At 48.1% G+C, this 23,350-nt stretch overlaps 1 protein-coding gene across 2 annotated transcripts in view; it reads left to right on the plus strand.

Annotated features, from left to right (window-relative positions):
• DAAM2 (dishevelled associated activator of morphogenesis 2) overlaps positions 1-23,350 on the plus strand; it is a 517,936-nt gene that overhangs the window by 449,089 nt on the left and 45,497 nt on the right. For both annotated transcript variants that reach the window (XM_069236334.1, XM_069236335.1), the window contains 2 exons: positions 6,547-6,654; positions 7,674-7,734. In XM_069236334.1, the coding sequence (XP_069092435.1) occupies positions 6,547-6,654; positions 7,674-7,734 (169 nt within the window). The remainder of the gene's footprint in view (positions 1-6,546; positions 6,655-7,673; positions 7,735-23,350) is intronic.

The raw sequence follows: 23,350 nt of genomic DNA on the forward strand, positions 1-23,350 counted from the left end.
ATGGGTCAACCCACATTAGGATAATTTGAATAATGTGATGTCAAAGCAATCTGTCTCTGTGCTTTTAAATCCCCCAGGCTTTGCGGCTGCCTGGTAGTGTGAGAATAGCCATCACATGACTGGTTGGGCAGGCTACCATAGGTGGATTATGATCTCAGCGTTGGATACCAATATCGGGGATACTAGTTTAAGCTTTTAAACCACTTAAATGATTGGTTTGATGAAGATGACTGTGTGAAAGGTTCACAGGAGTTAAGAGCACGACTTCTGGACAAGTTTGGACCCCGTATGTCACTTCATAAAGACCCTACATTTGAAGTGCGATTCTAGATCCTGGATACAGAACTTGGTCTGAGGCCCGCCTTAGGGCACAAAATCTAAGACTCTTCTTCCAAATCAATGGTCCAACTTGGAAGTGGCTAAACTGCTACATGGGTTGAAGCTGTCTAGACCACAGAGACCGGGTGGGCTACCAAACTCATGTTGGGAATGAATTATAAACAGTGGTCAAGGACTTGTGTTCTTGGTCAATGCCAACAGCCCGCTGCCCAGTGAACAGGTGAAGTTTCAGCCAGGTCCCTCCACAGTCGACCTTGGCGTTACCCCATCGTGCCTTCAGTCCTCGCAGCATACTCGGATGTTTACACGCAGCGAGGAGTGGGGTTTTACTGGAGGCTCTCTTGGCCAAGCGCAACCTTCACATTCTGGCAGAATGTCCTCACTCGCACGCGACATTTCACTGGGACTAAATGTAAAAGAACAGTGAAACTCTGAAACTTTAGGTCATTGGAAAAACTCTTTGCAGCCTAATGTGACAGTAAACAACTAATGTGAAGAGTTCACCATTTTATTGATAAATGAGTAAGAGCATGAAAGCTACCCGTTGCCTTTCAAGCCGAGATGCATGTTACTAGGATTACATACTCATGGCGGGATCCGGTCTATTTCTGGCCTTCAGTGAGCAGTGCAAAGGTAACAACACTGAGGACTAGAAAACTTTCCTTTTAGTGTAAGAATGTTTTTTGACCCCTGTGGACAGAGGGGATAAGAGTACCTGCCCTCTATGACTCTCCTTGGAAATCAAGGATATTTACGTGTCTCATACGTATTTACTTACAGTTGTCTGAAGCTCTCAGTTTCTGCCGACAGTGAATCTTCCGGTGATTTCATACACAGATATTCCCACAATCCCGCTGGCACCCCTGGATGTTGTGTATTACGGAACTATTAATGCGAAATCTTTCCCTGATCACCACTTATGGCCTGATTTAGGTTTTGGCAGATGGGTTACTGCGCCACAACGGTGATGGATATTCCATCCGCCGCAGTCTAAATCAGGCCCTGAGTGTCCTCTTCAAGAGCACATTCTCTTACCTCCTGGTACCAAGCATTCCACCTCCGTCTGCTGCCAACAAAGCTATGACTCGTCTCTACTGTTCCGTCTCTGGTCGCAGCCAATGAGAATGAAGGATGCAGAGTGACAGGTTGATGAAAGCCTCTCCCTGAGCTCTGGTTTGACCTTCCACCAACATTCTGCAGGAAGCTGGTCTCTGCCATGCCCTTCAACCCTTTCCATAGTGTTTTACTGGAACAGTGTAGATATTGAGAGAGTTATAGATGCGGAACTGGGTGATAGATTTGTTTTGAGATGTGGAAAGGATGGAGGTCCTGTCTAACATTTGCTTCATGTCTAGCAACGTTCAATATGCAAGTCATCTCACTTTATCACGTAGGGTTCATGGTCATCCCGGTCTTCCCTCCATTGAACAAATAAGAACAAGAGCAATTGTAATGTCTAGGCCATAAAGTCCTCAAAACACCAGTGGTATTTTTGCAGAGTTTGGTCCCTGCTGTCCTGTTTTATTATGTGTTGTGCGATGGAGATACAGGAGCTCGAGTATGGACCTCATGGGGGTGCATTCCCGGGCTGCAGTTGGCCAAGTTATAGAAGACATGCCAGCATTATCCTGGTGTGGGTTCGGATATTCCCTACTCTTCTGTATCCATGGGAACTTTGTCCCAGACATTCCTCCCATGAGCCAACCGTACCATGGTTGACAGGATTTCAAGCAGCATGCGTCATGTTCAGGTTAGGGTTTCCACTGTTTCGTGCGCTCAGCGGAAACCTTTGTTGGACAGTGCCTGAACTATGAATCCTTGGCAGGAGTGTAAAATCAGGACTTTACTGGGGATTAGTGCGTACTATTACCGCGCACAATCAAACTGACATTACTGCTTACGCTGTCTTCGCGACTATTCCAGTCTGAAGACGCGGCGTCAGTGCTGCAGTGGAGATGGAGGTGGTGGGCCGGGTGGAATAAAGGAATTGGTAACTGTATCCCTCGCGTGCCAGTAATTGCCTCTTCCATAGGTATAGATTACTAATCCCTCACTCAGAGCTATCACTGTGAATTTACTTTGTTTGGCTTCAAAGTCATTTGGTTGGAAAAAGTTTCAGTGCTTTGTGTCACAGGGAACTACCTAGAAATAATATAACGCTGAGCCAGGGAACACAGGGGCCCTTCTTTTCAGCCTTTCATTTCCTTACGGTACACATTGCATCTGTGCTGTCTGTGCTCTGTTGAGCTTTCTTTGTGCACCTGCAAAAGCCTGGATCTCACCTCAAATGTCTCTTATTCTATTGTGAAAAGGTTGCCCATGCCTGTATTATTAGTTCATATTCCTTTAATAAGCAGTAACTTGTCAACCAAATAGAGCAGAAACATGGTGTAAAGAAATGCCTCCTTGGCATGGTTACCCCCTGACTTTTTGCCTTTGCTGATGCCAAGTTATGATTTGAAAGTGTGCTGGGGCCTGCTAACCAGGCCCCAGCACCAGTGTTCTTTCCCTAACCTGTACCTTTGTCTCCACAATTGGCACACCCTGGAATCCAGGTAAGTCCCTTGTAACTGGTACCTCTGGTACCAAGGGCCCTGATGCCAGGGAAGGTCTCTAAGGGCTGCAGCATGTCTTATACCACCCTGGGGACCCCTCACTCAGCACAGACACACTGCTTGCCAGCTTGTGTGTGCTGGTGGGGAGAAAATGACTAAGTCGACATGGCACTCCCCTCAGGGTGCCATGCCAACCTCACACTGCCTATGCAGTATAGATAAGTCACCCCTCTAGCAGGCCTTACAGCCCTAAGGCAGGGTGCACTATACCATAGGTGAGGGCATAGGTGCATGAGCACTATGCCCCTACAGTGTCTAAGCAAAACCTTAGACATTGTAAGTGCAGGGTAGCCATAAGAGTATGTGGTCTGGGAGTCTGTCAAACACGAACTCCACAGCGCCATAATGGCTACACTGAAAACTGGGAAGTTTGGTGTCAAACTTCTCAGCACAATAAATGCACACTGATGCCAGTGTATATTTTATTGTGAAATACACCCAGAGGGCATCTTAGAGATGCCCCCTAAAGACATACCCGACTTCCAGTGTGGGCTGACTAGTTTTACCAGCCTGCCACACACCAGACATGTTGCTGGCCACATGGGGAGAGTGTCTTTGTCACTCTGTGGCCAGGAACAAAGCCTGTACTGTGTGGAAGTGCTTCTCACCTCCCCCTGCAGGAACTGTAACACCTGGCGGTGAGCCTCAAAGCCTCAAAGGCTCACCCCCTTTGTTACAGCGCCACAGGGCATCCCAGCTAGTGGAGATGCCCGCCCCCTCCGGCCACGGCCCCACTTTTGGCGGCAAGGCCGGCGGAGATAATGAGAAAAACAAGGAGGAGTCACTGGCCAGTCAGGACAGCGTGTCCTGAGCTGAGGTGACTCTGACTTTTAGAAATCCTCCATCTTGCAGATGGAGGATTCCCCCTATAGGATTAGGGATGTGACCCCCTCCCCACCGGTAGGAGGCATAAAGAGGGTGTAGTCACCCTCAGGGCTAGTAGCCATTGGCTACTAACCTCCCAGACCTAAACACACCCCTAAATTGAGTATTTAGGGGCGCCCAGAACTGAGGAAGATAGATTCCTGCAACCTGAAGACAAAGAAGGACTGCTGACCTGAAGCCCTGCAGAGAAGACGGAGACACCAACTGCTTTGGCCCCAGCCCTACCGGTTTGTCTCCCCACTTCAAGAAAAACAGCAACAGCGACGCGTCCCCCAGGGTCCAGCGACCTCTGAAGCCTCAGAGGACTACCCTGCATCAAAAAGGACCAAGAACTCCCGAGGACAGCGGCCATATTCCACAAAGACTGCAACTTTGCAACAAAGAAGCAACTTTTAAAGACCACACGTTTCCCGCCGGAAGCGTGAGACTTTCCTCTCTGCACCCGACGCCCCGGGCTCGACCTGCGGAGAACCAACACTACAGGGAGGACTCCCCGGTGACTACGATCCTTTGAGTAGCCAGAGTTGACCCCCCTGAGCCTCCCCAGCGACGCCTGCAGAGGGAATCCCGAGGCTCCCCCTGACTGCGACTGCCTGCTTCAAAGAACCCAACGCCTGGGAAACACACTGCACCTGCAGCCCCCAGGACCTGAAGGATCCGACCTCCAGTGCAGGAGCGACCCCCAGGTGGCCCTCTCCCTAGCCCAGGTGGTGGCTACCCCGAGGAGCCCCCCCCCTTGCCTGCCTGCATCGCTGAAGAGTCCCCTGGGTCTCCCATTTAAACCTATTGCGAACCCGACGCCTGTTTGTACTCTACACCCGGCCGCCCCTGTGCCGCTGAGGGTGTACTTTTTGTGCTGACTTGTGTTCCCCCCGGTGCCCTACAAAACCCCCCTGGTCTGCCCTCCGAAGTCACGGGTACTTACCTGCTGGCAGACTGGAACCGGGGCACCCCCTGCTCCATTGAAGCCTATGCGTTTTGGGCACCACTTTGACCTCTGCACCTGACCGGCCCTGAGCTGCTGGTGTGGTAACTTTGGGGTTGCTCTGAACCCCCAACGGTGGGCTACCTTGGACTCAACTTTGAACCCTGTAAGTGTTTTACTTACCTGAAAAACTAACAAATACTTACCTCCCCCAGGAACTGTTGAATTTTGCACTGTCTAGTTTTAAAATACCTTATTGCCATTTTTGCAAAAACTATACATGTTATTTTTGTTGATTCAAAGTTCCTAAGATACCTGAGTGAAATACCTTTCATTTAAAGTATTGATTGTAAATCTTGAACCTGTGGTTCTTAAAATAAACTAAGAAAATATATTTTTCTATACAAAAACCTATTGGCCTGGAATTGTCTTTGAGTGTGTGTTCCTCATTTATTGCCTGTGTGTATGTACAACAAATGCTTAACACTACCCTCTGATAAGCCTACTGCTCTACCACACTACCACAAAATAGAGCATTAGAATTATCTCTTTTTGCCACTATCTTACCTCTAAGGGGAACCCTTGGACTCTGTGCATGCTATTTCTTACTTTGAAATAGTGCATACAGAGCCAACTTCCTACACATGGTTAGAAAATGTGCACTCCGAAAGGTACTTCCTTGGTGTTACCCAGCCTGAAGGGGGTTACCCCTGAAAGGAGACAGATTCCAGTGGCCATCCGAAGCATAAAACATTTGGGAATGAGGCCCATCCTGACCCACAAGTAGGCGTTGCGGGGAGTGGAACATGGTTGGGGCCTAGTACCTTACCATTCGAAGGTACGGACTGGACCCGGACCCATCTTCAACATAGTCCCTCACACCCCATTGGTTGATCATCGAGTATACAGGCATACAGTCACTATTGAAGGGCTGCCAACCAGAATGATGGATTTGGGCACTTGGAAGGCGCTTACTAGTTTCCTGGTTTGTGCTGACCCTTAGATTTAATAGCATGTCAGGTGTAAACCTAGACAGATCCCAATTAAGGAATCTTGCAACCTGTTTTGTCAGTCGGTTTAGCAAAAAAGACAGAGAAAAGGTTAGTTTTCCTTAGCATAGATAGGCGCTGTGCTGGCTAGCCCAGCAAAATATTCGTTATGTCCTTACAGATGTCAAGCGTCTAAAACCAAGGGCCGTCAACATAAGGGTAATTCAGGTGAAGGAAAGAATAGTTTGTAATGCTGCTGTAACAAGTGTGGAGGCCTCTAAGGCTGGTATGGATGTGTAACCCATATGGTGACCGTATGATTGTGCGATCATAATCCAGTTTCCTAAGATCTGGGTGGTGTTCGTTCCCACAAAAAGCGTCTCCTAATGTAACACATGCAGTTCCAGGGCTTCTGAAATCTTGCAGAAAGCTCCTGAATGGTGTTTGCTGACTTGTGCCACCACACATGGTGAGGCGTGGGAAGCCCATCTTGGTAGCCATCACAGGTTGCATTATCAATGTTCATCCCCTGTAGACCAGGAATAATGCCTTGCCACATGGCCCTCATTTAAATTAGGGGCACAGTAATAACTACCATTCGTGGGTAGCGATTCAGTCTCAACCGACACGTATCACAGCACAGAACCTTTACACCTATGACAAGAGGGTCCTTCGGTACACTTACATCCACTCAGCCCGGGGAAACTTATGTTAATGCAGAATATGTCCTTCTTTGAGTTCTATCTGCTGTTTTGTATGTAAGTCACAAGTTTATGCTTCCCTTTCGTTGCAGGAACATTACCCTTTTGCACTACTTGATAATGCTGTTTGAGAAGATGTACCCGGACATCCTGAACATCCAGGCTGAGCTGGAGCACTTACCCGAAGCAGCCAAAGTCAAGTAAGTTCATGTACTTGGGTGACCTTAAAGCATAGTTTGTACTAAAATGAATGTCTAATAGACAAAATGGAAGCTTAAAATGGATCACTTCCTGTGTGGGTCGGGGATGTCTCTTGGGGCCTAAATCATTGGGTTTAGGGCTGGTTGTTCAGATGAAATTTTGAAGGGAAAGGGAAACTTGCTTTTTCATATGAAATGTAATCAGTTGCACAGTTGACCTCGGCTACTTAAACAAATGTGGACATTGAGCATCGCTGCTCAAACAAAAACGTTTGCTTTCTTTCGCAACTCCTTGGGACCGCTGGAATTGGACCCGGAACCCCTGATACAGCAGACCCAGGAGGGGAGAGATCACTTTTCATGCCAGGGGTTTCCATTTTAAGAGAACCTCAACTTCCCTTCGAAATGTACCCAATATCCTGGCATTTAATCTGTGCACCTCCCTATGACTCTCTGTGATGGCCTTTTCATGGAAGGCAACATAGCACAAAATGTATCAATGTTCACAAAAGTTAAATATCCCAATGATTTCTCCGTGGAGTTAGGAGGCGTTATTTAAAGAAAGAGGATGAATTGGAGCGAGAGGAGATCAGAAGATTTCAAAGCTCATCTCTGAAACAGCCTTGTCTGGATGTGTGGATGTGACTCCATAGTCGGGTCACATCAACTCTTGCAGTCTGTTCCTGCTCATTCACACCACCAATGCAGTTCCAGCGTGGGCAGCTAGCATTGTGACAATGAGATGACGTGGCTTACGTGAAGTTTAGTCTAAAGTGGTAAGACCCTGAGGTGGTTCACCAATTACAAGACATCTACCACACCGAGCCGTGGTATCCATTGTGGCATAATGAAGCACCCCTATTCTTTTGTGGTTTATTATGTGGTTCTTATGAATCTTTCTCATCTTCAGCACAGGCTTTCAGAAGAGAAATGTTATGAAAACATGGGGTTATTGATAAGGTACTTTCTGCCAGATGTGTATCACCAACATTCTCCTGTGTTTTGCATCTTCATTGCAGCCTAGTGGAGTTGGAGAAAGAAGTTAGCAACATCAAGAATGGACTGAAAGCTGTTGAGGCTGTAAGTATTTCAAGAAACATGTAACAAATGTCATTCTATAATGTCATGGTGAAATACTTAGCTGCCCAATAAGTTAGCATCAATCAGTGGCCTTCCATTGTCTGTGACCTTGCATCATCTGATAATTTTGTTATCATTGAGTTTGTATAAGTGAGCATGCATTGTTAGTGAGAGCACATCATCTGTGAGCTTGCATCGTTATTTGACTTGCTTTTGTGAGCCTTCAATATTAGAGAGCTTGCATTTTTAGCAGACTTGTATCTTTATTGAGTGCCCATTGCCAGTGAGCTTATATTGTGATTCAGCTTGCATCTTAGGGGATCATCAGGCACCTTATATTGTGATTGAGTTTGCATCTTAGGGGATCATCAGGCACCTTATATTGTGATTCAGCTTGTATCTTAGGGGATCCTCAGTGACCTTATATTGTGATTCAGCTTGCATCTTAGGGGATCATCAGGCACCTTATATTGTGATTCAGCTTGTATCTTAGGGGATCCTCAGTGACCTTATATTGTGATTCAGCTTGCATCTTAGGGGATCATCAGTGACCTTATATTCTGTTTCAGCTTGCATCTTAGGGGATCCTCAGTGACCTTATATTGTGATTCAGCTTGCATCTTCAAAGACCATCAGTGAGCTTATATTGTGATTCAGCTTGCATCTTAGGGGATCATCAGTGACCTTATATTGTGATTCAGCTTGTATGTTAGGGGATCCTCAGTGACCTTATATTGTGATTCAGCTTGCATCTTTGGGCATCATCAGTGACCTTATATTGTGATTCAGCTTGCATCTTAGGGGATCATCAGTGAGCTTATAGTGTGATTCAGCTTGCATCTTAGGGGATCCTCAGTGACCTTATATTGTGATTCAGTTTGCATCTTAGGGGATCATCAGTGACCTTATATTGTGATTCAGCTTGTATCTTAGGGGATCCTCAGTGACCTTATATTGTGATTCAGCTTGCATCTTTGGGCGTCATCAGTGACCTTATATTGTCAACATAATTTTGTCAAAGTACATTATGATCACTATAAGAACTTCTTGATAACTGATGGACCAGTGTGCCCATCTGTATTCCCCCTACGTGCTGGTGTTTGTTTCCAAGTTCTGAAAATATCTTCGTTCGAGGTGTCAACCATGTAAATAAACATGGATGGAAACACACAAATACCTAATTACAATATGCAAGCTAGAGAATAATAGCAACATTATAATAGTAACTCGTATCCTGTGCAGCTACTTGTTGCCCTTAGTGTCTCAACTAGGGAGACCTAGAAAAATTGATGACTGTGATCTTGAAATTCCTCTCTCCGTTTACAAAAATTACTATATGTGACTTGCAGATGAAGGAAACCGTGAACAAGCTAGAAGAGCTGATCTCCAATGTGCAACGCTTACAGTTTTCCCATCTAGGGCACTAATCAGGCCACACTATGTAGCTCTGTTGCTTGAATCGCCGTGGCTTGAGGTGAAGAAGAGGGCGGTAACAGGCATCCATTCCCCCTCCCCGACTAAATGCTTGTCAGAGCATCCTTTGGTGGCCTGCAAACTCCAGGTGATACCTGAGACTCCTCATCTGGGCCTCATCTCCACCTGAGTCCAGAAGAGACCATTGTTTGGTGACCTGCCAGCCGGGCTCCAAGCCTTGCATCTCCAATTCCCAGCTACCTGATATTGGACTGTGCCATCTACCCAGGGCTTGTGATGCTGAAATACTACTGCAATTACTTAGCTTTCCCAAAAGCTTGGGATTTTGACTAAATTCATCTTAGTAGCTTTAGAGACCTACTCCATTCCAAAAGGAATTTAAATATTGACATTAATGTATTGCATGGGCTGCATCGTAATATGTTTTTATGTAACTCAGTTGTACATACTTTATCATCCTCAGACATGAAAATCTGCATTAACATTGCTACAATTCAAACCTCTGGCTTGCAGGGTGGAGACAGATCTGTGTACCCATTTCCCCTACTTTACCTTTAAATTCTACTTGTTCTGACACTAGGAGACATGGAAGCAGAATAATTGTGTCTCTTTTGATTGACCTCTTATGGCATCTCCTGATGTGCATCTGTCAGGCCCTGGTGCTATAGCTGCGGGTCCCTCTCCCACGCTTTACCGTACTCATTCTCGATACACATCACCATCCTAACTTGTGACAGTCATGTACAAAGTCGATGGAAGGGGAGTATTCTCCTGTTGTGGATTCAGCCCCCGTGAGGCTGTCCCTGCTGTGCCACCTAAGTCACTTGTCCAGTGTCACCATCCAGATCCATGACAGCATCACCTGACCTCCACCCCCAGTGGGTGTTAATGCTGCTGATGTGGCATTAGTAACATCTTCAGCATTCTGACACACTTGAGACAGGATATGGAACTGGTTCAAGTTGCTGGGATGCCGTTGTAGCGCTCCGTTGCCTCCTTACGACCCAACATTTCAACTGTGTTTACTCCAGCACACTTCTGTTCTTTTTTCTCGCTGGAGCTTGAGGTAGGTACACAGGGTGCTGTCCATGCATAGAAAGACGCTCTTCAGCCTTTCCCCCGATGTCTCCTCTGATGCAGTTGTCCACTGCCCCGTTGTCCAAAGAAGGCTGTTTGAAACCTCACAGTTATACATCGTGTCAACTACGCCACCCTGGTCACAAATACTTCAGAATGTGAGAATGGTCAAACCTGTCTTGATGTCTACGTCTTTGTATGGCCAAAGAAGATGTATTTTAAGCCATAATTCCCTAGAACATTGCACTACCAAGAAGAGGGCATGAGAAACAAAATGGCCACCTTTCCGCATTGATTATTTGTGTACCTTGGCCACCTGGCGCTTGCCTCAATGTTAGTATGAAAAGCACATGTGAAGTTGAATAAAATGGCATGTGAACTATGATGAGAAATGTTATTCGACGCCCCTTGGCAGCCCAGCCCTGCAGGCATCGCAGAATTCTTTCAGCGAGAATTTGATATTTTGTAAAATAGTACATTGTAATCCTAAAATAATGTCAGAATTTCTTGTTTGTAGCTGGATGAGGGAACTTTCCGATATTTTAGAAACATGGAGCTGACCTCAGATGATGTTATGTGAGCTTACGCATGCCCCAGGGTTACCTTTGATACGGGTACAAGCTAAATGTTGTTTCTTGCTATTGGCACGGCTGCATGAAGGGCCAAGCCCTTGCTCGTGGCACCCTCGGCGTAGCGTCTTGTTCTTGGCACGCACGTGTGGACTCAGATATGCCACAGAGCTATTAGTCTGATTGCACTATTTGCAAACGGTGACCACAGAGAGGCATGTCCCCAGGACAGGCTGTTCTGCTTGTTATTTTTTTAAATATCACAATTTAAAGCCTGTTCGAGCACTTAGTCTGACTTTCTCATGTGGAAACACAAGACCTGAAACTCCTATTTCTCACTTGTTTCCCATGCCCTCCGTTAGCCTAGGATCGGATGATGCAGGGTCACTGGTTGCTTGCATTAGGCGGGATCCATTGTGTCCCAGTTACTTTCATTTTTACGTTGTATATAGCGGCGTACATCGGTTCACGGCTACATGAGAGTGCGTAATGTTCCACTGCATCTCCAGGATTACCTCGAGTCCTCAGGTTCTGTGACCTACTCAGGACCAGCCCGAAGAGCTCAGTTTTTAGGAGTTTCCTAAAGCTAAGATAGTTGGGTCCTGTCCTCAAGGGTGGTTTCAAGTCGTTCTACATCTTAGTACCTTCAAGTCCCTTGACTCTCCCTCTGTATTTTAGAATCATGATAAAGCCTGTTGCGTCATCTGATGTGATATAGCTGACCGAAGGTTGCTGATTGCAATGTTATGGAGGGAGCAAGATGTTCCAATACACTTTATGTACCACACTGAGAACTTTAAACTTGGGTTGAATAAATTAGGCCAGTTATTTGTGTACCACATAGGAGACCACATGCTCTGCCTTCTATCTGAAGGCCAACCTCAGTCTAATTACTTTTACTGCGTGTGGACTTTATAAGGGCTTTCCTGTGCATTCCAGTTCCCTCTCTGCAGCAAAGGTATCTCTTGGTCACCGTTTGAGAAAGCCAGCAGCACTGAAGGGGATTGTAAGCTCACACCTGGCAGGCTTTCCATGCGATCCCGAGAACCACCATGGATCACTTGACCAGCCGACCATCCGCAGTCATGCATCCAAAACGACCCATTCCTCTTAAATCGCAGAGCTCCTGAAATGTTCCCTGCTTCCAGGCTTTCTGCAGTCTAAGCTTGGAAGGGTGGCTGGACCCTGACTCGGAAGACATTTGACGTGGAGAACTTAGAATCGGCTCGTGTTCTCCTGAAAACGAGGTGGGTCGTGAGTAGGGGCCTTTTGGGGGTTTGTGGAGCTGCGGCGTTCCAGAGGATGGACAGTGCGTTAGAAGCTTTCTGTACATTACCCTCCAGGTAAACTGTGGGCTTTTCGGCCCCTGTGGCACACAGCAGTCTTAGGGGTATATTTAGAAGCCCCTTGCACCACATAAGCGTCATTTTTTTTAATGCTAATGTGGCCCAACAAGGCCAAAATCCTCGCACCATATTTACAAAGTGGTGCAATGCATGCATTTTGCACTTTGTAACCCTTTGCACTCCATTATGCCTGTGCCAGGCACAATGAATGCAAAGGGGGGGTTCCCCCATTAAGGGGGGGCGAAAAAATGACGCAAGGAAATCTAAGAGATTTCCTTGTGTCATTTTTACGGCACTTTTAACGCCTGTACAAAGCAGGCATTAAAAAGGGGATTCCATTATTTATAATGGGCCCCTGTGTACTCTGCAGAGTACATCAATAGCGTCATGAAAAATTACTCTATTGCCCCCTACACTGCGTCATGGTGAGCCGTATTTTAAATATGGCACATACATGGTGGCGGTAGGGGGCGCTAAGGGGCGCAAGAAAAGTGGCGCGGCGCCCAGTGCAGAACCACCTTTCTTAAATCCACCCCTTACTGTCAGGTTCACCATCTCCCGCTGTCTTAGGGCCGGATTCTCACCCCAACAATCTTTTGTGGACTTTAAAACACCGGCTTATGACTCCCTGCCGTGGGCCGACGGAGCATAAGCAGAGCCTGCCTAGGTACCTTCATTAATTCTTACACTTGGGGCCTGGGCAAAGTGGGCTCCGTTCCAGGGCCCCAGTATTTCAGGGGCCCCGGAGAGCCAGCTCTCTACTGCAGAGTCTCGCCCTGATGACCCTGAATAATTCTTAAATAGATTGTTTTAAATACCCTTTCCTTTATTACTTTTTTAAGTTGGTGATGTGTGAGTCTATGACAGACATTTTGCAGACAATTGTGTTTGTTTCATGCAACATCCATGAAAAACGTTTCCACATATGAGGAATGGGAGGGGGTCACGGAGATTATTTGCAGTAACATTAGTGAGCTGCGGCTGTTACAATATTGAAAAGACACGTCACTATCCCAGAATATGAAAGGTAAACACATTCAGAACTTGGACCAGTGTCCTGTGCACTGTCAGTGACCCGGCCAAAGCCGGCATGAAAGAGATGAAACTGGATCATAAATTCAAACCTGTTCCGAACAGGGGCCCCCAAAATACGTTTGGCCCAGGGTCCCCAAAATCCGTAAGTTGTCCCTGTGTCACAAACGTCCGAGGAAATGTGTGTACATGTAGTCCTTGTTTTAAAGAGCGGACCCGTGATTCATGTTAGTTTGTCTGTGGTTGACTGACTGTCTGAAGTTGTGTGTGTGTGTGTTTTGTGTGTGTGTGTGTGAGAAAGATAGAGAGTGTGTGTGTGTGTGAGAGAGAGGGAGGGTGTGTGTGTGTGTGTGTGTGAAAGGGTGTGTATGTGTGAAAGAGAATGTGTGTTTTGTGTGTTTGTGTGTGTGTGTGAGTGTGTGTGTGTGATAGAGAGTGTGTGTGTGTGAGAGAGAGGGTGTGTGTGTATGTGTGTGAGTGTGTTTTTTATGTGTGTGATAGTGTGTGTGTGTGAGAGAGAGGGTGTGTGTGAGTGTGTGTTTTGTGTGTGTGTGTATGTGTGTGTGAGAGAGAGTGTGTGTGTGTGTGTGTGTGAGAGAGGGATAGTGTGAGTGTGTGTGTAGGTATATATGTGTGTGTGAGGGAGTGTGTGTGTGTGTTTCGTGTGTGTGAGAGAGGGTGTGTGTGAGTGTGTGTTTTGTGTGTGTGTGTGTGAGAGAGTGTGTGTGTGTGTGTGTGTGTGTGTGTGTGTGTGAGAGAGAGATAGTGTGAGTATGTGTGTATGTATGTGTGTGTGTGTGTGAGGGAGTGTGTGTGTTTGTTTTGTGTGCGTGTGTGTGAGAGAGAGAGTGTGTGTGTGTGAGAGAGAGATAGTGTGAGTATGTGTGTATGTATATATGTGTGTGTGAGGGATTGTGTGTGTGTGTTTCGTGTGTGTGAGAGAGGGTGTGTGTGTGTGAGAGAGAGAGAGAGAGAGAGAGAGAGAGGGTGTGTGAATGTGAGTGTGTTTTGTGTGTATGTGTTTTTGTGTGTGTGTGTGAGAGAGAGAGAGAGAGAGAGAGAGGGTGTGTGAATGTGAGTGTGTTTTGTGTGTGTGTGTGTGAGAGGGTGTGTGTGTGTGTGAGAGAGAGTGTGTGTGTTTTGTGTGTGAATGTGTTTTGTGTGTGTGCGTGCGTGTGTGTGTAACCTCCACAGTGGAGGCACACCCCCTCTGTTTCTCAGCTCCTCTGGGCTCCTCGCCACTGCGCATCTGCAGCAGGGCGGCTGTCAGCTCAGGGGTGGATTAAACAGATCCCCACATGCGGTCCCCAAGGGAGGCGTCTCAGACTGCTGTAATAATCACATTGTTAACACAGAGTGGCAGGCGAGGCCTCGCCACTAATTGTAAGTTAATCACCCTGCAAAGCACACACATTCCAGCAGCCCCGGAGCCCGGAAAGAACGGGGGTGAACACACAGCAGCTTCAAACGTGCCCTGCGCTCAAGGCCGATGAGCAAGAGTCAAGCATTGGCAACGCCCACTGCTCTGGCATTTGTGTATTGGAGGGATATTGGCCAGCCCCAGTACAACACAGGACAGGTGTAACACATGGGGGCTGTGGAAGCCCGTACTTGCAAGACACAGAGGAAGTTGCCTGCATGTGTGTGTGTGTTCCTCGGCGTGGTGCACGTGTGTGTATGTGTGTATCTGTTCATTGTGTTAGTGTGTGTGTGCCTAGTGAGGTCTCGCCCGCCGCCTGTCTGCTGGGAGAGGTATTGTTTACCATGAAGATCTTGGAACCCCACCCCCATTGCATACCACTCTACTTTACTCCACTCTACTCTATGCTACCCCACAGCAGTCTACACTACTCTACTCTGTACCGCTTTACTCCACACTACTCTACGCCACTCCACATCGCTCTACACCACTTCACTGTACGCAACTGCTCTCTGCACCAATCCACTCCACTCTAATCTATACCACTTCACTCTATGCTGCTACACTCTAGGCCACTCTATTCTGTGCCACCCCACATTACACCACTCCAAACCACTCTGCACCCATCTATTCTACCCCACTCCAATCTGCACCAATACACTCCTCTCTACTGCATTCTAAGCCAATCCACTCCACACAACTCCACTCCATTCTATGCCACTCTAGTCTACACCACTCTACTCTACGCTACTCCACAGCAGTCTGTGCTACTCTACTCTATACCACTTTTCTCCAGACTACTGTACGCCACTCCACTTCTCTCTACACCACTTCATTGTACGCCACTGCTCTCTGCACCAATCTGCTCCACTCCAGGCCACTCCACTGCACTCTACACCACTCTGATCTATACCACTTCACTCTATGCGGCTACACTCTAGGCCACTCTATTCTGTGCCACCCAACATTACACCACTCCAAACCACTCTACGCCCCTCTATTTTACCCCACTCCACTCTGCACCAATCCGCTCCACTCTACTGCATTCTAAGCCACTCCACTCTACACAACTCCACTCCATTCTATGCCACTCTAGTTTACACCACTCTACTCTACGCTACTCCTCAGCAGTCTGCGCTACTCTACTCTATACCACTTTACTCCAGACTACTGTACGCCACTCCACTTCTCTCTACACCACTTCATTGTACGCCACTGCTCTCTGCACCAATCTGCTCCACTCCAGGCCACTCCACTCCTCGCCACCCCAGTCTACACCACTTCCCTCTATGCTGCTACACTCTAGGGCACTCTATTCTGTGCCACCCCACATTACACCACTCCACCCCACACCACTCTAAGCCCCTCTATTCTACCCCACTCCACTTTACACCACTCCACCCCCTTCTATGCCACTTGGCACCACTCTACCCTATGCCACTATACTATACGCCACTCTAATATATGCCACTTTATTCACTCCATTCTATGCCACTCTACTCTACACCACTCTGCTCTGCATCACTTCACTCTATGCCGCTCCACTCTACTCTTCACAACTTTACGCCACTCCACTCTATGCACCTCCACTCTCTGTTACCCTACGCCACTCCACTCTCTTTTACCCTACGCCACTCCACTCTATGCTACTCCACTCTCTGTTACCCTACGCCACTCCACTCCATTCTACTCTACTCTCTGCTACCCTACGCCACTCCACTTCATTCTACTCCACTCTCTGCTACCCTACGCTCTACTCCACTCCATACTACTCCACTCTCTGCTACCCTACGCCACTCCACTCCATACTACTCCACTCTCTGCTGCCCTACGCCACTCCACTCCATACTACTCTACTCTCTGCTGCCGTACGCCACTCCACTCCACTCCATACTACTCCACTCTCTGCTACCCTACGCCACTCCACTCCATACTACTCCACTCTCTGCTACCCTACGCTCTACTCCACTCCCCTCTGTGTCACTCTTTTCTACACTACTCTGCTCTACGCCACTCTACGCCATGCCTCTAACTTTTAGTGCCTCCGCTATGCAAGCTAAGCCCATTCCCTTCTCCTGTGCCCTCCTTGCCCCTGACAGGGGCCCTGAGAGCACCACCTGTGTTCTGCAACCCTAGAATGTGCTGAACTTTAGGTGAGGTGGATAGTCCTGCTCCATGCAACATGGCGCCCCAACACTGGTGCCTGTTCATGGAGATGGATCTCAGAAGTCATATGTGCATCCCTCAGAGGCCTGCTTCTGGCCCCCAGAGATCTCAACGAGACCCTGTGAAGTCTGTGACAGGAGTGCAGTGGGAACATAATGCACAAGAGCAGGCGTCAAGGTGCAAAAGCCACAGTGCCAGTCATAACCTTGATACATTGCCCGGAACGAAGCTTCCGAAAGGAAACCATGAGATGGGACCGAGCAGACACTGGCAAGGGCAAGAGGACAGAGCACAGGGAAGCTGGGCGGCATCTGTGTCCAGTTAGCAATACTTACGGCCACAGCGAGCCCTCCGTTACAGCGTTACGAAGTGCCAGTTACTACTGCAAGAAAGCAAAGCTCATGGATCATTGTGCTTTCTATTGAACTGAATACTGAACACTTCACCATTCATGCATTGCAATGGAAGCTCTTCTAAGGCAATGTCAGGAAATGACTTGAAATCTGAGGACTTTTGCAGTGAGTCCAACAGATCGTCCTGCAGAGTAGCCTATGTTTTTAAACGTTGCACTAAGGTAGCTCCCACCTAGTGGCAGGGAAGAACCACTACTCCAAAACATAAAAGGGCTGACAAAGCAGGCAGGTCTGGCATTTTTTATTGTGAAATGCTTGGCATTAAAACACATGTTCATCCAGGGCTTGGACTACTGATGTTGTCATTGTGTGTTTACATATGTACACAGGTGCAGGCATTACTGGTATTACTTCTCTGGAGTATGCCTACCATGCTTCTCTCCTGATACGTGCACGGTTAACACTACGGGCGGGACAGTAAAGGTATGCAATCAGATAGAGGTATGGTATCTACGAAAACAGATGGATACTTCACAGCATGGCACAGGATAGTCCCTTCTCAGCACGCAGTGCTGGTCTTGTTAAGGAGCGTCTCAGTACCTAGTGCAAGGTCAGTGATAGATGCTGATGGGCGAAGATCCCCAGCATCGGGCCAATATCACTCAGTAATGGTCTATTATAACCCAAGACTTGACTAATATCACAGCGCTGTACCAGCTCAGGAAGACACACCCTTAAAGATCACCCAGTGAGGTGAACACACCTTGTTGCCCCATGCATCTTTGACCATTGATGCAATCCCTATACGCTTGATTATGGCACAGCGAGTTAAACTGTGAGGTTCAGTTATAGCTCACTGAGGTAGGTGCTATACTCGAGGTTAGAAGGTTAGCCTACCTCACTGTGTGATAATTGAGCCTAGAACATAAGTCTAATTCCTTGTGAAATAACAGAAAATAGTAGGTTAGCCTAGCATGCGTTCTCCACTGTGCAATAAAGAGGACAGGCTACTGGACAGTGCAATAACAGAGTCTACAAGAACAGCCTGCCTAGCGGTCTACAACAGGGCCTATGAGGTTAGCCAACCTCACTGTGCCATAATCTAGTCCAGACGATTAGCCTGCCTTACCATGTGATCATCAAGACTATGGGGGTCATTCTGACTCCCGCCGGGCGCGGTCACCGCGCGCCCGGCGGGAGCCGCCAAAATACCGTACCGCGGTCGGAAGACCGCGGTGGGTATTTTGAGGTTTCCCCTGGGCTGGCGGGCGGCCTCCAAAAGGCCGCCCGCCAGCCCAGGGGAAACCGTCCTTCCCACGATGAAGCCGGCTCGTAATCGAGCCGGCGGAGTGGGAAGGTGCGACGGGTGCTGTTGCACCCGTCGCGTATTTCACTGTCTGCCAAGCAGACAGTGAAATACTCGTAGGGGCCCTCTTACGGGGGCCCCTGCAGTGCCCATGCCAGTGGCATGGGCACTGCAGGGGCCCCCAGGGGCCCCGCAACCCCCCCTACCGCCATTCGGTTCCCGGCGGGCGGACCGCCGGGAACTGGATGGCGGTAGGGGGGGTCGGAATCCCCTCGGCGGCGCAGCTAGCTGCGCCGCCTTGGAGGATTCAAACGGGCGGCGGTACACTGGCGGGAGACCGCCAGTGTTGCCGGTCTGACCGCGGCTTTACCGCCGCGGTCAGAATGCCCTGCGGGGCACCGCCGACCCTGGCCCCGGCGGTCTAAGACCGCCGGGGTCAGAATGACCCCCTATATCAGCTGACCGCCCAGTGTGAAAGTCAACTCTCATGGTTTAGTCTACCTCACTGTGCAATAACTGAGTCTAGATTAGCCTGTATCGCTGAGCAGTTCTACCTCATTGTGAAGTTACTACATCTGGAAGGTTAGCCTCCCTCAATGTGCAATAACTGAGTCTAGAAGATTAGCCTCTATCACTGTGCAATTATCAAACCTAGAAGGGTAGCCTATCTCACTGTGCAATTATCAGACCTAGGTTAGCCCATCTCACTGTGCAATTATCAAACCTAGAACGTTAGCCAAGCTCACTGTGCAGTTATCAATCCTAGAAGGTTGGCCAGTCTCACTGTGCAATTATCAAACCTAGGTTAGCCTATCTCACTGTGCAGTTATCAGATCTAGAAGGTTAGCCTATCTCTCTGTGCAGTTATCAAACCTAGAAGGTTAGCCTATCTCTCTGTGCAGTTATCATATCTAGAAGGTTAGCTAATCTCACTGTGCAGTTATCAGATCTAGAAGGTTAGCCTATATCACTGTGCAATTATCAGACCTAGAAGGTTAGCCAATCTCTCTGTACAATTATCAGATCTAGAAGGTTAGCCTGCACCAATGTGCAATTATCAAACCTAGGTTAGCCTATCTCACTGTGCAATTATCAAACCTAGAAGGTTAGACCATCTCTCTGTGCAATTATCAAACCTAGAAGGTTAGCTTGCCCTGCTATGAGGTAATCAAATCTAGAGCTGATAATTGCACAATTATTGCACATTGCGGTCGGCTAACCTCCTAGCCTCAGTTATATCACAGTGACTTAGGTTAACCTAGACTCAGTGACCACACAGTGAGGTCGGCTAACCTCCTAGCCTCGATTATAGCACAGTGACTTAGGCTAACCTAAACTCAATTATCTCACATTGTGGCCATCTAATCTTCTAGCCTCAATTATAGCAGAGTGACTTAGGCTTACCTAGACTCAGTTATCGCACATTGTGGTCGGCTAACCTTCTAGCTTCAATTATAGCTCAGTGACGTAGGCTAACCTAGACTTAATGACCACACAGTGAGGTCGGCTAACCTTCTAGCCTCAATTAAATCAGAGTGACTTAGGATAACCTAAACTCAATTATGTCACATTGTGGCCAGCTAACCTTCTAGCCTCAATTATAGCAGAGTGACTTAGGCTAACCTAGACTCAATGACCACACAGTGAGGTCAGCTAACCTTCTGGCCTCAATTCAAGCACAGTGACTTAGGCTAACCTAGGCTCAATTATCTCACATTGTGGCCAGCTAACCTTTTAGCCTCAATTATAGCAGAGTGACTTAGGCTAACCTAGACTCAGTTATTGCACATTGTGGTCGGCTGACCTTCTAGCCTCAATTATAGCTCAGTGACGTAGGCTAACCTAGACCTAATGACCACATAGGGAGGTCGGCTAACCTTCTAGCCTCAATTATAGCAGAGTGACTTAGGCTAACCTAAACTCAATTATGTCACATTGTGGCCTGCTAACCTTCTAGCCTCAATTATAGCTCAGTGACGTAGGCTAACCTAGACCCAATGACCACACAGTGAGGTCGGCTAACCTTCTGGCCTCAATTCAAGCACAGTGACTTAGGCTAACCTAGGCCCAATGACCACACAGTGAGGTCGGCTAACCTTTTAGCCTCAATTATAGCAGAGTGACTTAGGCTAACCTAGACTCAGTTATTGCACATTGTGGTCGGCTGACCTTCTAGCCTCAATTATAGCTCAGTGACGTAGGCTAACCTAGACCTAATGACCACATAGGGAGGTCGGCTAACCTTCTAGCCTCAATTATAGCAGAGTGACTTAGGCTAACCTAAACTCAATTATGTCACATTGTGGCCAGCTAACCTTCTAGCCTCAATTATAGCACAGTGCCTTAGGCTAACCTAGACCCAATGACCACACAGTGAGGTCGGCTAACCTTTTAGCCTCAATTATAGCAGAGTGACTTAGGTTCACCCAAGCACAATTATCGCACATTGCGATTGGCTAACCTTCTATGGTCTAATACTGCTCAGTGATCTTGGCTAACGACTGCAGTGAGCAAGTGTCCTAATGCAATCTTTTCGTATCCGGGCTCTCCAGCGTAGCCGGATCCATGCATGAGTCTCACCCCATCCACACAGGATGCATTTACATACCATTCGTCTAAGTGGAATTATTTACATAGTGATTACTCTGAGTATCTGGCTTGGCTGTGGCCCTCCTGGATCTAAGATGGATACCCTTTGCTTACCACATACTGTGACGCCCACATGGATGGTACGGTGTACGGCAGCGCGGATCGCCCTCTGCTTATTAAATACACCCATTGTTTCTTGCACGTCCTTCTGTGGTTTCGTTCTCGTGACTGACACCCCATTTCTAAAATTGTGCTTGGCTGGTAACTGAGGACTTATCTGGGATATTTTACTCCCTCCCACCCAACTGGCCCCAACCGAGCCCGCTTGAGGATGCCCCTCATCTCTGCTAACAGACCACAGTGCCTTGGTCCTCAAAGGTGCAAACCCAGACATTCACAGCATGAGAAATATGTTGAGGCAAATTACTCACACAGTAAACAAGCAGCTTGGTGGATTTAGCTGCAGGAAGGCTGGCCCCAGTGTGGACCTTCCTCAGCTTGCCCTGGAGGCCCCAAGGCTGCTGTGACATATATCAATAAACTTACAGCCCTGTAAGACTTTGGCCCCCTCCCTGCTACCTCTGACCTCCACAGAGGGGCTTGTATGTTAAGGTAGCACGGACTGGCTGTCGGTATAACCTCCTGTCGGCATGTGAAACAGCAGGGCCGCTCGCATACCCTGGGTGAGGGCTTGTCCTTACCACACAGACAATGAGGGTGGGGACTGTCAGTGCTGGGGGATAACACAGGGCGCTGACAGCTTCAGCCACATTTGCTCACCACATGTGCATTTCTGTCCTCGGCGCCCCACAGCTTCTGCTTCTTGCAGTTATAAGAACGTGCACATCCAATCTTCAAAGCATTCTGGGTATTCGGCATGCAAATTAGCACGGCACACTGCAGACTGGAGGCCACGGTCATTCATATTTGGAGTCACTTCATGTTTACTGTTTTCTTACATTGGATCCAAAGAAGAAATCCTCCCGAACACTTTGGAAGCAAGTACTCAGGGGCAAAATTCTCTCAGAGTATTTGTGACACATAACTCTGCTCTGCAGAGCCTTCAAGGGGCCTTGTTTGGGGTAAAAATGTATCTGCCCTTTTGGTGCAAGCGGCTTCTGCCAGCTTTTACACCTTGCTGCCACAACACTGCAGCTTGGTAAGTACATTACAATGTGTGCAACCTGGCGTGTTACTTACAAATACTTACAAAACATATCTAGCAATGGCAGCATCTGCAAATGTGTACATTCAGTAGCTGTCTAAAGTGGCAGCACGCGTGCTGTGATTGTAGTCTACTGGGTTACTCCTTCAAGTGAGGAGTGTGCCAGTGTGGCACGGACATGCTGTCACCATCAGATAAACTACACTGGCGTTAAATGCTGGCACTGTACCCATCAGATAAACTACACAGGCGTTAAATACTGGCACTCAAGCCATCAGATAAACTACACTGGCGTTAAATGCTGGCACTGTACCCATCGGATAAACTACATTGGCGTTAAATGCTGGCACTGAAGCCATCAGACAAACTACACTGGCGTTAAATGCTGGCACTGTACCCATCGGATAAACTACATTGGCGTTAAATGCTGGCACTGTAGTCATCATATAAACTACGTTAATTTGCCTACAAAAATGGTGCCATGCAGGCATACTTGTGAAAACTGCTTAGCAGTGGTGTTTGTGAAATATTTGTAGGTCTCACCTAGACACTGAGGGGGTCATTATGACCCCAGCCGGCCTGGACCGCCCCGCCAGCGGTGGCAGTAGTACCGCCAACAGGCTGGCGGTGTGAACCGCCGTATCATGACCGCCAGTCTACCACCAGGCGGCAGCCAGGTGGTCGTAATCCGCCAGGGCAGCGCTGCCCTGGGGATTATGAGTCCCCATCTGCCAGGTTGTCCATGGCGGTAAACACCCTAATGGAAAGGCTGGCGGTAAGGAGGTCTCGGGTGTCCCTGGGAGCCCCTGCACTTCCCAGGCACTTGGCATGGGCAGTGCAGGAGCCCCCAGGCACAGCCCCATCGCGCATTTCACTGCCCGAATTACGGGCAGTGAAATGTGCGACGGGTGCTGTTGCACCCGCTGCACATCGATATTGGCACCTGCTCGATTACGGCTTCAATGTTGTTGTGACTTTTCTGCTGGGCCAGCGTGTGGAAACACTGTTTCCGTCCGCTGGCCCAGCAGAAATGTCATAATTGAGTGCCAAACATACCGCCGGCACTGGCGGTATTTTGGTGCCCGTGGCATCGGCGGTCTTTTACAAAGACCGCTGATGTCATAATGACCCCCTGAATGTCTCTTCAATACATTTTGGG

This window comes from Pleurodeles waltl, chromosome 5, assembly GCF_031143425.1.
Source record: "Pleurodeles waltl isolate 20211129_DDA chromosome 5, aPleWal1.hap1.20221129, whole genome shotgun sequence".
NCBI classification, from domain to species: Eukaryota; Metazoa; Chordata; class Amphibia; order Caudata; family Salamandridae; genus Pleurodeles; species Pleurodeles waltl.